Source organism: Leptopilina heterotoma, unplaced genomic scaffold, assembly GCF_015476425.1.
Source record: "Leptopilina heterotoma isolate Lh14 unplaced genomic scaffold, ASM1547642v1 Lhet_228, whole genome shotgun sequence".
Taxonomy (NCBI): Eukaryota; Metazoa; Arthropoda; class Insecta; order Hymenoptera; family Figitidae; genus Leptopilina; species Leptopilina heterotoma.
In genome coordinates this window covers 2,664,982-2,678,478 of record NW_025110946.1, presented here as the reverse complement: position 1 = coordinate 2,678,478, position 13,497 = coordinate 2,664,982, and the positions used below count along the sequence as shown (strand labels likewise).

Here is a 13,497-nt window from a genome sequence, read left to right as displayed (position 1 = left end):
AAAATAAATTACGTTTCCGACAACAAATTAATGAAGTTAACTACATTGATATCACAGAAAAAACTTGGTTTCATTTTTGTTGCATCTCATTTTGAGTACTACTCAATTTGAACAAATTACTAACTTCAAGTTGCTCAAAATGAGTATTATACCTGTCGATAAACATTTTCAAAATGTTGGGTTGGTAACATTTGCAATTTTGTCATTTTGTGATATTTCATATATATTTACTGTGAAAAATATTGATTTTCATTAATTTGAAAATATTTTAATGTCTTTTTATTTAAAAATCAATTTATTAATTAAAGTAATTTACACATAACAGGATGAATAAATTTTCAAACTTAGCGCCATTTAATTGAAGTAAGTTGTGTGAAATCAGATTGGCACTACTGGTATGCAGGCCTGGTGGTATGTCAACAAACATTTATAATTGCTATAGCAATTTGTTTTTGACTGAACCTAAAAAAAGATAATTTCTTGTAGGTATGTCCGCTACTGTTTCTGACATTTACAAAACTATAAAAAACAATTCTATTTAATAATTCTAATTCAAGTTCTTTAATTTAAGGGGCTACATGGGTCAAAACGACCTGAAAACGTATGTTTTTTTTATAATTTTTTTTTCATAAAATAAATAAATTTTTTTATTTGAACACTTTGGTATATTTTAAAGTACACTATTAAATGAGAAAGATATTAAATTTTTGATAAAAAATATTAAAAATCAGGCCCGTAGCAACAGTTCTTCGGGCCCCTTTCAAAAAATTGCTTTTGCGGTGGTCAAGATATCTTTTGACTGCTTCATCTAAAATCAAAATACAAAAAATTTTCTGTTAGTGGGTGAATATATCTCGTGATTGAACGAAGGGTTTTCAAAGAAATTGAAATTTGGATGTTTGACAGTGTCTTTTATCAAAAGTTAAAATTTTTAGAACCATTAAGACCATGTAAAATCGGTTCTAATCAACAAAAAAAATATTCCTTCGTTCAATCACGAGCTATACTCATCCACTAACAGAAAATATTTGGTTTTTTGATTTTCAATGAACCGGTCAGAAGATATCGTGACCACCGCTTTTTTGCCTAACCTCAAAATACATGTCTGATTTTGCGTGATAGAAAATTTTTTTTAAATATTTACGGATTTAGCTTAATTTTGGGATAGAGGGGTTTTGAGGGGTCCCTGGTTACGAAATTAAAGGCAAATTTTCAAAATACAAAATGGCGGATCCAATATGGCGGTCAAAATTTTCAAAAAATTCTTCAATTTTTATAAAATTTTGTATCACGGGATTTTTGAGGTCACTGATTACGAAATTAAAGGTAAATTTTCAAAATACAAAATAGCGGTAAAAAAAAAATTCTTGAATTTTCATTAAACTTGGTATCTAGAAGATATAGGGCCGCTGCCCACAAATTACATCGTGAGCCTGCAACCAGGGCACCTCCACGTGGTGACGGCGAGCAACGGAGTTGTTCCGTGATCCGGCTCCCTGCATCACGTTCCTTAAGGTGAGTCTGCAATGGGTTTAGTTGTACGTGTACCTGACACTAATCCCATTTTAGACTCACCTTTACGCCGTCATGGTAGGAACACGAAAAAAAAGTACGATGCAGGGAGTCGGAACCCCAGTATCGACGGCTGGACAGGGTAAGAAAGCGGGCCCGCAGGCGTCATCATCAAGCAACCGCAGCTCTACATTGGTGGGTGATCTGATTTCAAAATCACAGTTAGCGAGCTCAAAAACTCACAGATACTAAGTTTTGTAAAAATCCGACAGCCATATTGGATTTGCGATTTTGTATTTTGAAAATTTGACTTTAAATAAGTGATCAGTGACCCTAGAAACCCCTCAGTACAAAGTTTTATGAAAATTCAAGAATTTTTTTTCTGCCGCCATTTTCTATTTTAAAAATTTACCTTTCATTTCATAATCACTGACCTCGAAAATCCCTCGATACAAAATTTTATAAAAATTGAAAAATTTCTTGAAAATTAAAGAATTTTTTGAAAATTTTGACGGCCATATTAGATTCGCCATTTTGTATTTTGAAAATTTGCCTTTAATTTCGTAATCAGGGATCCCTCAAAACACCTCTTTCCCAAAATAAGGCTAAATCCGTTAATATTTTTAAATTTTTTTCTGTCATGCAAAATCCGACATGTATTTTGAGGTTAGGAAAAAATCCTGACGTGATGGAGCAAAACGGACTTCAGATTCGGTTTCAGCGGCCTAAAATACATATAATACACTATGTTTAGTCAAAGAAACCTATCATAGATTTTTTTTGGGGACCTTTGTAATTAAACAATCATACATTGTCTGGACGTTTTGACCCATGTAACCCCTTAAATACAGTCGAACCTGGATAAGTGGTCCCTGGATAAGTGGGAATCCTCTTTAAGTGGAACTTTTTTTGCGGTCCCTTGCACAAGCAATGCAAAATATCAAAAAAATCCTCTATAAGTGGGAAAACGCTACCTCTATAAGTGGAACTGATTTTTTGAAATAAGGCCTCTATAAGTGGAACAGTTTCTTAAATTTACCTCTATGAGTGGAACGTTCCCTCTATAATTGGAACTTTTCATTCATGTACCTTCATAAGTGGAATCTAAAACTTTTGATTAAACCACGATTCGTCTATTATTTTACTCGGCACGTGTACTTGCTGTTTACTATTTGCGTATTTGTCATTGATTTCGGTTCTCTCACTTATTTGTTTAGTTTGTCTTAATCTGTTGATTAGTTCAAAATGTCGAAGCGAAAAATTAAGTCTCTCGATGTAAGTGAAAAATTAAAACTTATTAAATTGTTTGAAAGTGGAATGTCACAAAGTGATATACAAAAGGAATATAATATTCCAAAATCAACTGTTTCACGTATATTAAAATTCCGGGAATCAATTGAAGATGCTGCATTTACGGGATGTGGTAAAGCAAAACGATTTAAAAAGCCCGAATATTTTATTATTGTAAAATATTAATGTAAAATATATATATATATATATATATATATATAAAAAGTGCAAGACAAATATACCTCTTTAAATGGAACTTGGCCTACAACGACCTGAATAAATAGAAAACTGGATAAATGGAATACCTCTGCACGGAGAAACTTTTAATACCACTAATTCTTAAAACTGGTGAGACATTTTAGTATGCTAGGTTAGATTCAAGGGAAAATCGACATAGGTTATAGAAATTGCTATTGAGACTATCAAAAACACTCATTCAGTATATATTTTACAGTTCTTCATAAGGAAACTAACGAAAATTAGTATGTTGTTTTAGAAAGAAAATAATAATTTTTGCAAAGTTGGGAAAGCCATGAATTAAAAAGAAACCCAACAAATTAATTGTCTATAGATACTCATAGAGACGATAGTGATACTTGGATCTGATGGTAGATGGCATTAGTGTATGTCACTGTAACTGTAGGTAAATATATTTAACACGACGTAAGAACCTAACCTATATTATTAACGCACACACGCACACGCAAGTAAAGACACGACGATTGGTCACGGAAACCGAAAGATCGCACGATTCGTTAGAAGTACACAGCTGAATCGTCCTTATATATTAAACGAGTGGAAAAATATGTGCCTTCGAGAGAGAGCATTTTTTAAAATAACTTACTAATCAAATTATGTAAATAAGTAAAAGTCGTGAAAAAAATTATGTTATATTGAGGAACAGTTCTTGAATTTAATGTGGCATGAGGAGACATTCACGTTTATTAATAAAAGGTTTTTTTCTTTCATACACGTGTGAATTTCAACTTCGAAAACATTAGGGTTAGTTCGCGACGTCAGGTGATGGACTCGGTGATGCTCGGGCGAAATCGGTTAAGTCCGCCCGCAGTCCTTCCAAAATTGGTATGTTACGTTAGAATGTCTGTTATATATTCTATCTATATGTGGAAAAAAGGTTAGAATTACCGTATTATTTCACAAACAAAAACTAGCATTTTATTCTTTTCTAAAGAAAAATAAGACTATTTCTAATGCAGATAGTAATTTTTGTACACCGAAGGTTGCTTAATATATAACGAACTTATCATATTTTCGTATTAATGTTGAAATTATTAGCACAACGCACGAAAAATCCTCACATTCTAACGTACTTTTAGAATAAAGATAACCAAATATATTCAATATTAGAAGAAAAAGTTTCTCCGTGTGTATTGAAGATTGAAGAAAGCTGTAGTGACATTTTCATCCTAGCACATGTAAATTTAAAAACTTAATATTTAATAATTTTTTATGTAGATGTCTAATATCATATGGTAAATCAAACAATACAAATAAATTTAAAAAGAGAACATAGTGATGCATACAATATTTGTAGTATAAATGTATTCCAACAATGGAGATGCACGTCATTCTTTTTTTGACAAAATTGATTATATCAGGAATGCATAAACCGGGGTCCCATTGTAATTTAAAATAAATAAATAGAAGTAAGATAAAGAATTAAAAAGTATGTTCACATTTATGATTACAGGGTAGGACGAGGCCAGTTAAATTGGTCTGATGAACCCGAAAATAGTAACAGCATACCTCGGCAATCTGGAGGTCGACAAACTCCAGGACCGTCTTCGCGAACTTTAACTTACGAGGAAGATTCATCACCCTCCTGCAATGGCTTTAGGTTAGGCGTTTATGGATGGAGAAAACGGTGCCTCTACTCTCTTGTAGTAGGATTAATGATCATCGTCATATTAAACCTAGCTCTTACTCTATGGCTACTGAAAGTAATGGAATTTAGTTTCGTAAGTACATTAAATTAGAGTGTAATTATTTCTTGAAAACTACATGTTAAAACTTTTTAATTTAGTAATCTCACCGTTCGACAAAATTTTTGTACAAGAGTAAACGATGCTGATTCCCGTGCAGAAAATGCCCCACTTTGCCCTATTTAAAACATAGGGTTCTGGTCGGGGCCTCGACAGTTTTCCCTATTAAAATTTTTTTTTTAAATAAAGTTTTTAGAATTCCTTTTTGTTGTAGAAGCTATTAACAATGAAAGGCAATCATTATTTTAGTTATTTAATAATTTTTTTATTTTAGGGGTTTGACTAGAATTCCTAGCCAGAACCCCAGGTAGGGTGTTCATTAGATTTTAGATAGGGTACTGATCAGGGCCTCGACAGTTTTCCTTGTTTAAATAAAGTGTAAAAAATTAAATCTCTAAAATTACTTTTAATAAAAAATAATGAACAATTGAAGAATACAATTAAAGGAAGTAATTATACTATCGTGTTGAATAATTTTTTTATTTTGTAGGTTTGACCAGAAATTCTGGCCAAAACCCTAAGTGGGGTGTTCACTAGATATGAAATAGGGCTCTGATCAGGGCCTCGACAGTTTTCCTCGTTTGAATAAAGTGTAAATGAATTAAGTTTTTTAAATTAGTTCCCATAATAAAATTATAAACAATTGAAGAAATTAATTAAACGGAGTAATTATACTACATTTTTAAGAATTTTTTGATCTAAATGGTTTGACCAGAAATTCTGGCCAAAACCCTAAGTGGGGTGTTCACTAGATATGAAATAGGGCTCTGATCAGGGCCTCGACAGTTTTCCTCGTTTTAAAAGCATGTAAATAAATTTAATTTTTTAAAATTAACTTTTTTAAAATAGTTATTTAAGTTAAAAAAGCGTGTTCTTTTAAAACACTTTATAAAATAATTATGGTAATATATTTAAAAAACGAAAATACATATAATTTTTTTTTCTTTAAGTACAATATTATAATAAAGTTTATTTATTAATAATAACAACTAAATTATAAATAACGAATAATAATAGTTATTAAATAATTAATTATTATACATTTATTTAAAAATAAAAATTATGAATTTAAAAAATAATAATAAATAAACAATTATTAATAAATTATACTTCATGAATTTTAATAATTGTTAATTTATAGGATGAATTTATCATTTGGTTTGTATATTATATATATATATAAAATATTATTTTAATAATAATAATTATTTTATATTATATTAGCTTAAAGTGAGAAAATGATTCGGAGAGATTGTTAAATTTAACACCTTCAATATTTAATAACTATTTTTTAAACATAATTAATAAATTTGAATAAAATATTTATTAAATAAATATTAATTATTACTTATACATTTGAAATAAAAAATTATAACCTTTATTAATATTATAAAATTAAGGAGGCAGAAAGGAGCGACAACCTCCAAAAGAAAAATGAATCAATCATAAAACCAAAAATTATATTTTTCAAAAATTTTTAAGTTTTTCTATTCTTAAAATTATATTATTTTTATCATTTTCACTTTTAAATTAGTCAAAATGACTATAATACCTCATTATGTTATGTATAAATATGTTGTATATATGTATACACCCAGAGAAATGGTATATTTGTCTCAGAACCAACTAGACTTTTTATTTGTTTGAACTTTGAAATAAATTTTATTTGGTTGAAATAACATTTTATTTATTTCAAATATATGTTTTATTTGTGTCGAATAAAATTTTTATTTAAAAGAAATAAAAAGTCTAGTTGGTTCTGAGACAAATATACGTTTATTTAACTCAAATAAAATATATTTGGTTTAAATAATATTTTTCTCTGGGTGTAATGAATATGTTCATTATGTTTCTAATATAATAATATTTTTAATTACAGTAATTTTATTGTAATTTCTTTTGAATAAAATTAGCCTCACAAAATAGGGCAATTTTAAGAAAAACTGACGAGGCGCTGACCAGTTTTTCCCTAAGTAGGGCATTGGTCGGGAACAGCGTCACACACTAGTCAGGCACTGGTCAGTTTCTCTAACCAGAGCCACACCAGAGATCGGGAAAACTGTCTAGTACCCTATCAGGCCCACATTTTAATTTCTGCACGAGTTCTTATAGAAAATTTACAGGAGATTACAAATTTTCAAGTATTTACAATACGCCTCGATTTTTAGAAAAAAGAGGTCACACTGAAAGAAAAAATTCGTCCGTACAGCTAGAATTATGAGATACGCCATGCGTATTCCAAATCGTATTGCAACTGCAAGTAGTAAACGATCACGCAGAATGGGGGTAAAGTTTATGACAGACTTTGACAACTTAATTACCAAAGACAAAGTCCAAAGATAATATCTCCTTCAAGTAAGATATCCAAAAAGTCCACTTTACAATACACGGAAAAACCTTTAAGCAGTCTGCTCACCCGAAACTTATGCGTCAGCGCCACCACTAAACTTGTTCATCTGCACTCCCAAACTGGGTGACCAACGTACCCAGTTGTAATTTTCTAAACTTTTTGGGAAGTTTGTCTATCGAAAACGGTAATGCTACGCACCCAGTGGCGGGCGATCAGACTTTCCATGCAGTGAGAAGCGAAATTTTGTGACAGTGGGAAGACAGACTTCTCAAAGGTTTTTCCGTGTATAGTAATAAAAAATTATTGGGAACCAAATAAATTGATTACTTTTTATATATTCCTACTGGTATCAATAAGTCGGAATTTTTAAAAGACTTAATTTTAGTTTTTTTTTTATTATTAGAGTAGAAGGGGGTAATGTAGTGCAGGGGGTAATGTAGTGCACTGGCTTTACTGACTAAACGAATGAATTGAATTACTTGCCATTAATATGGTAGGGTTAAGGTATCAAATTATAGTAATGTATATCATTTAGGCTTTATTGTGCTTCTTCTAAAAGAAGTTGTGGCGTCACTTCAAAAACACTAGATTTCGAAACCATATTTCCGTTTTTTTAGTGACTTGAAGAAAATGTAAGGCTCGTTAAAAAAGTATCGGGTAAGTGCTTTTTCCATGTAAAATTTACTTCTGAACACAAATTTAGTATTGTTTTGATGTTTAATTTTGTTTTTATTGAGATATTGAAGTCAACGTGAAAAAAGTGCTTGGGGGCATTGTAGTGCACGGGGTTGGGGACAATGTAGTGCAATTATACAGAGTACCACAAATATGTATTATTTAACCATGTTTTCTTTTTGCAAATTTTTGCAGTTTTCTTTCAGTTTTATCTAACACAGGACCAAAGAAATCTCTAGTTTATAGTACTGTCCACCAGATGAGATGAGATGATACCATGCAAAGTCTAGATCTCGTCTCGGTTTTTACATGCAAAGTCTCGTCTCGTGGGCATCACTACTAGTTTATAGTTTTTTGAGTTTCTTATGTTCCTAATATTATATCTAATAAAATAAAATCGTTTACAATATATTCTCTGCTTTCTATTTCACTAATAAAGTGGTGCACTACATTGCCCCACAAATTTTAGAATGTCGAAAAACAGTGCCTTCAGTTTTTTGGATATAGAAAAGCTCCATCTACATCTACAAAAAAATAATGTACACCATAAATGTAGCTAGAAGCATTGTCTTTCCAACGAGTCCTTATTGATCAAAATTGGTTGAAAATTGCGACCACAGGAGTCTTCGAAAGAAAAGTGCACTACATTACCCCCTTCTACTCTAATATCGGCATTTATTGAAATTCTAATTGTTGAGTTACATCGTATAAAATGTTTTGAAAATTTGTTAAATACCTGAAGATGCTGATAAAAATTTAAAAGATCGTAATTTTTTTAAAGCTTCATATCTGTTTAAATTGTAGTTTTTCTAATTTTTTCTAAAAATTATTTTCTAATTTTATTTCATATAAGTTCATTTAAAATAAATAAAAAACTACAGTCGAACCTGGGTAAGTGAAAAACCTCTATAAGAGATTCCTATCATGGCTCAACCTATAAATTTTTTTTTTATTGAAACTTTAAAAAACTTGTTTCTTTCAACAAAATGAACAAGTTTATGGGGCGAACTCAATGAAATTCATAATTATGGGGAATATAACACACCCTAATGTATATTCATTTATTTTTTTACGTGGAAGAGATTCCACTTATTCAGATTTAGAGAGTACCCTAACAGTAACGGATATTCAAAGGATATCCTACGAACGTCGTAGTCACATCCGAAAATTTGGATATCTTTATGATGTCTTTATGATATCTCTGGACATTCCTGGGACATCCAACGGTTATAATATTTAACGCAGGTTAAATCATTAATTTATAATATAATTTATTAATAAATTTTAATGATGACATCACATACGTCACGTTACAGTACCAAGTCAAGTGGACGTATCTAATTCTACATTTAGAAGTTTATCGCAGTTTCAAAAGTTACAATTTAGAAACTTGACTCTATTACTGTGTGTGCAACACTGGAGAACGGAAGCAATATTGTAATTTTCAATTGACTTACATATTTAGCCAGGAAATATTAATAATTATTTCGTGACTGAAAAGAAAACGGGCTCAGGCAAAATTTATTAATTGATGTTATAAATTCCAAATAAAGCCTCATTTTAGAGGACGAGAGAGGTCGTTATGGTTTTTCATAATGTAATTACTGATTTATGTCGGTCGTTACTGGTGGCTAAAATGAGAAATGTTAGGGAAGAGCACGCTGAAAACTAGAACGAAAGTTTATACTATATATAGAATTTTATTCTTGAAATTGGAGCACCTTTGTTATTTATGACTATAGTAAAAATCGCGCTTAATGAGTTAACAATCACGTAACTGATTAAGAATTACCTTATCTAATTATTTCACACTTTTTAAAATGTCAACCACAAACGAGCACAAGAAGCTTCTGTAAAAATAACTTAGCCAATAAAGACTCTAAAATCCTTTAAATACATTTTCTTAATTAAAAAATCATTATCATTCGTCTTAGTGAATATAGAAAAATTCAATAAGTTCTTATATTCGTAAGTATATTTAACCATTTTATCTATCAACTGAACTGATCATCTAACTTTCTATACTTATATGTATTTTTAAACTCGTGAATTTTTTAGTAGGCCGTTTATATAATAAACTAAAAACAAAATTATATATAAAATTAAAATAATACAAAGTTGTTTAGGAAATTGCTCGTTAGTTTTTAATTTAAAACTTTTCATCTCTGCATTTTATTCAGCTGGCCTCATAAACTTTCACATTTTCTTTCTCAAAATAAACGGACTTTCCCAGGCAGAAAAGTTGGAGGTGTGCCAGCACTAACGACCGGCATGGTACCGAACCGGTTGTAAAGTCGGACTTATGCCGGTATCGGCAAAAAGGTACCGGGCCGGATATGAAATAAATACCGGCCCAGTACCGGCCCGGTGGTAAATGTGGATTTCTACCGGTACTGGTAGTGTGTACCGGGCCGGTTGATTAAAAATATCTGGCCCAGCACCGGCCCGGTACTGTTATTTGGCTCTGTTTTATACCGCCGAAGGAGATTTGCCGGTTATAATATTTTTACCGCCCCAGCACCAGCGTAGCACCGGGCTGGTACTGTCATTTCGCTCTGTTTTATACCGCCGAAGGAGATTTGCCGGTAATAATATTTTTACCGGCCCGGTACTGTCATTTCGCTCTGCTTTATACTGCCGAAGGAGATTTGCCGGTGATAATATTTTTACCATCTTAGCACCGGCCCGGTACTACCATTTGGTTTTGTTGTTATACCGATGAAGGGGATTTGCCGGTGATAATATTTGTACCGTCCCAGCGCCGGCCCGGTACTACCATTTGGTTTTGTTTTTATACGGACGAAGGAGATATGCCGGTGATAATATTTGAGCCGGCCCAGCACAAAAATTTACTTAATACTCTCTACTGGCACAGAAGTTTTGCCGACAAAAATATTATTACTGGCCCAGTGTCTTCCCGGTTGTTTGCTAATGTTAAACTAGCAGAAAAAGAATTAAAGAAGAGAAAAAAAATTTGAAAATTAATTTATTAATTAATTTATTAATTTAATTATTAATAATAAATTAATTAGTTAGTTATGCCGGCAATTATATTAATACCGAGTAGGTTGCTTATTGGTGCCGGCCCGGTATTTAGCCGGTGAATAGGGCGGTTAATATTATTTATAATTACTATTTTTATTTATTTATTTATTTTTAATAATTTAAATTGAATTAAAATAAATTAAAAAATACAAATACTGGCACGGTACCGCACCGGTTGAATATTAGTGCCGGCCCGGTACTGCTGCCAGGTGGAATGTCGGTTGGACTTTATAAGCTCACTTTGCATTTACTTTCCATATGCAGGTTTAGGTTAGCGGATGTGGTGTCGACTTTGCAGCCTCAGGGTCCGGAGTTCAATTCCTCGAGTCTTCAGATTTTTCTATAATTGTTTATGTTTCTCTGTTTCAGCATTTAATATATTTACTGTTTCCAATTTAAAATAATAATAACATTGATAATAATAATAATAATTAAACAATTAATCAGACTGAAATGTAATTTTTTTAACCGGCCCGGTACCACACCGGTTGTTTTTTAGTGCCGGCCCGGTACTGTGTCAGATATTCTTTAGTGCCGGCCCGGTACGGTTGCCGGATGCCTACCGAAGTTATCATCCGGCAATTTGCCGGTACCGAGACGGTAAAAATTACGGTCTTATGCCGGTACCGCCCCGGCACTTATAATCCGCCGTTTGTACCGGGCCGGTACCATCCCGGTCGTCAATTTCTCCCTGGGTTAGAAGAAAGATCTCGCTTCTCATCTTTTTTTGTGATTTCCCGAAGAATGAGCAACCGGAGACAAATATATTCATCTTTTTCTATATTTCTTATATTTCCTATGTATTATTCTTCATTCCAGGACTGGTTGAATTTAAAATTTTTTAGTTTCATCATTTCTTCGGCTCGACGACACTATTATCGAGTTTATACGAGATCGAGAGCAATCTCACACAATGATCCCTCAATGCAAGCTAATCTCGGTGGGAATTGCGTATCAATCTGTATAAGTAAAGACTCTAACACTCTCAAGCAACCAAAATCATCCCTTGGGAAATGTCTCAAAGAATAATGTGCTTTTTGAATTTTTTTTCACGTTTCTCTTATTTTTCTTCTTTGTTCTTGCTTACACGATAAATATAATCCACAATCTTTTACTCCTTTATATAATATTTTTCCTCAGTATTTCTATTTAATTCAATTCTCATGTTTCATATAAATCAAGATTGAAAAATTTAAAAAAGAAAATAATTATTTTAAAATGTTTTCAAGTGTTTAAAAAATTACATTGCTACTCAATGTTTAAGAATTTTGAATAAAAAATTCACTACTCGAATTTATTTTTTACTATTTTAGTTAATGTCTCATCAGAGTCATTTATTATCATTAACAATTATATGATTATTCAAATTTGCTTTGTTCAGAAATATTAATAATAAGTACGTTTTGTTACATTACAGAAGAAATTACTATTCAGACATTAATCCCCCTATCAAATTTTAGTCACATAATTTCGACTATATAATAAATACAGTCAGGTCTCACAAAGTGTCGCACAATTAGGAATTGTTAGTTTCTCTTTAGGGGTTGAGACTAAATGTTAAATTTTTACAAAATTAAATATTGTCACAACTTTTTTCAATGCACGCAACGAATAAAAAAATTACGTTTAGTAAAAAGGAGGAGTTTGAATCTTACTTTTATTGGCACAAAGTCTTTACTTTTTCTTTAGGGGTTAAGACTAAAATAATGATGCATTTTTTAAAAATTAAATGTTATCACCATTTTTTAAATAAAGCAAAGAAAAAAAACTTTTGGTCCGTAAAAATAAGATTTAAACTTCTCCTATTTACGAAAAGTAGATTCTGTTACCAACATAAATTATTTTTTTCCCTAATTAACAGCGTTTTCATAAGGAAATATGAGAAATAACATTGTTATAAAGTCTCAATGAAATCTTTGCATATTTCAGTTAATTATTAATTATTTACAGCTTTATTTGTAAAATTCTTTGTATAAGGGTCATTTCGCAGGAGTGTGAAAGTTCATGTCTCAGATCTTTTTTATATTTTAAAAAACATTGAAGTTTAATAAAAAAAATTGAAAATTAAAAAATATGAATTTTCTAAATAATTTATTTATAAAATAACATTTATTTTTAATATTTAAGCATGAACCCTTTCAGATTTTGTTTTAAAAAAAATCTTATTTCAAAGTTTTAATTGCACTATCGCGCGCTGGCTCACAGTAGGATGTTTTTTACAATTTACTGTTCAAAAATGACTACAGCCTACAGTTTTTAACCGATTTGAGTGTTTTTTGTTTTAAATTAAAGAGGACATCCCGGGAGTCCGATTTTTTAAATATTAATTGTTTATAATTTTTTATTTTAAACAAATTAGTACAATTTTTTTAAAAAGGACGTTTATTTTCTTATTCCGTTACTGCACATGATCTAAATCAGTTCAAAATAATCCAATATGACCACCAGACAATTAATAAAACAAAATAATTTATTTAAATTGTTATAAACAATATTAATTAACAAATAGTTAACTTTGACTCCTCTTCACTAAAAATGTTTTTTTTTCACATTTACTTTTATATTTAGGTTCATTTAAAGAATATATGTCCTCTCCTTGTTTAAACAAATTATTTTTTAAAC

At 30.9% G+C, this 13,497-nt stretch overlaps 1 protein-coding gene across 2 annotated transcripts in view; it reads left to right on the top strand.

The window, feature by feature from the left end:
* LOC122502435 (zeta-sarcoglycan) overlaps nt 1–13,497 on the top strand; it is a 316,329-nt gene that overhangs the window by 177,129 nt on the left and 125,703 nt on the right. For both annotated transcript variants that reach the window (XM_043612486.1, XM_043612485.1), the window contains exon 4: nt 4,514–4,781. In XM_043612486.1, coding sequence (XP_043468421.1) covers nt 4,514–4,781 — 268 coding nt within the window. The remainder of the gene's footprint in view (nt 1–4,513; nt 4,782–13,497) is intronic.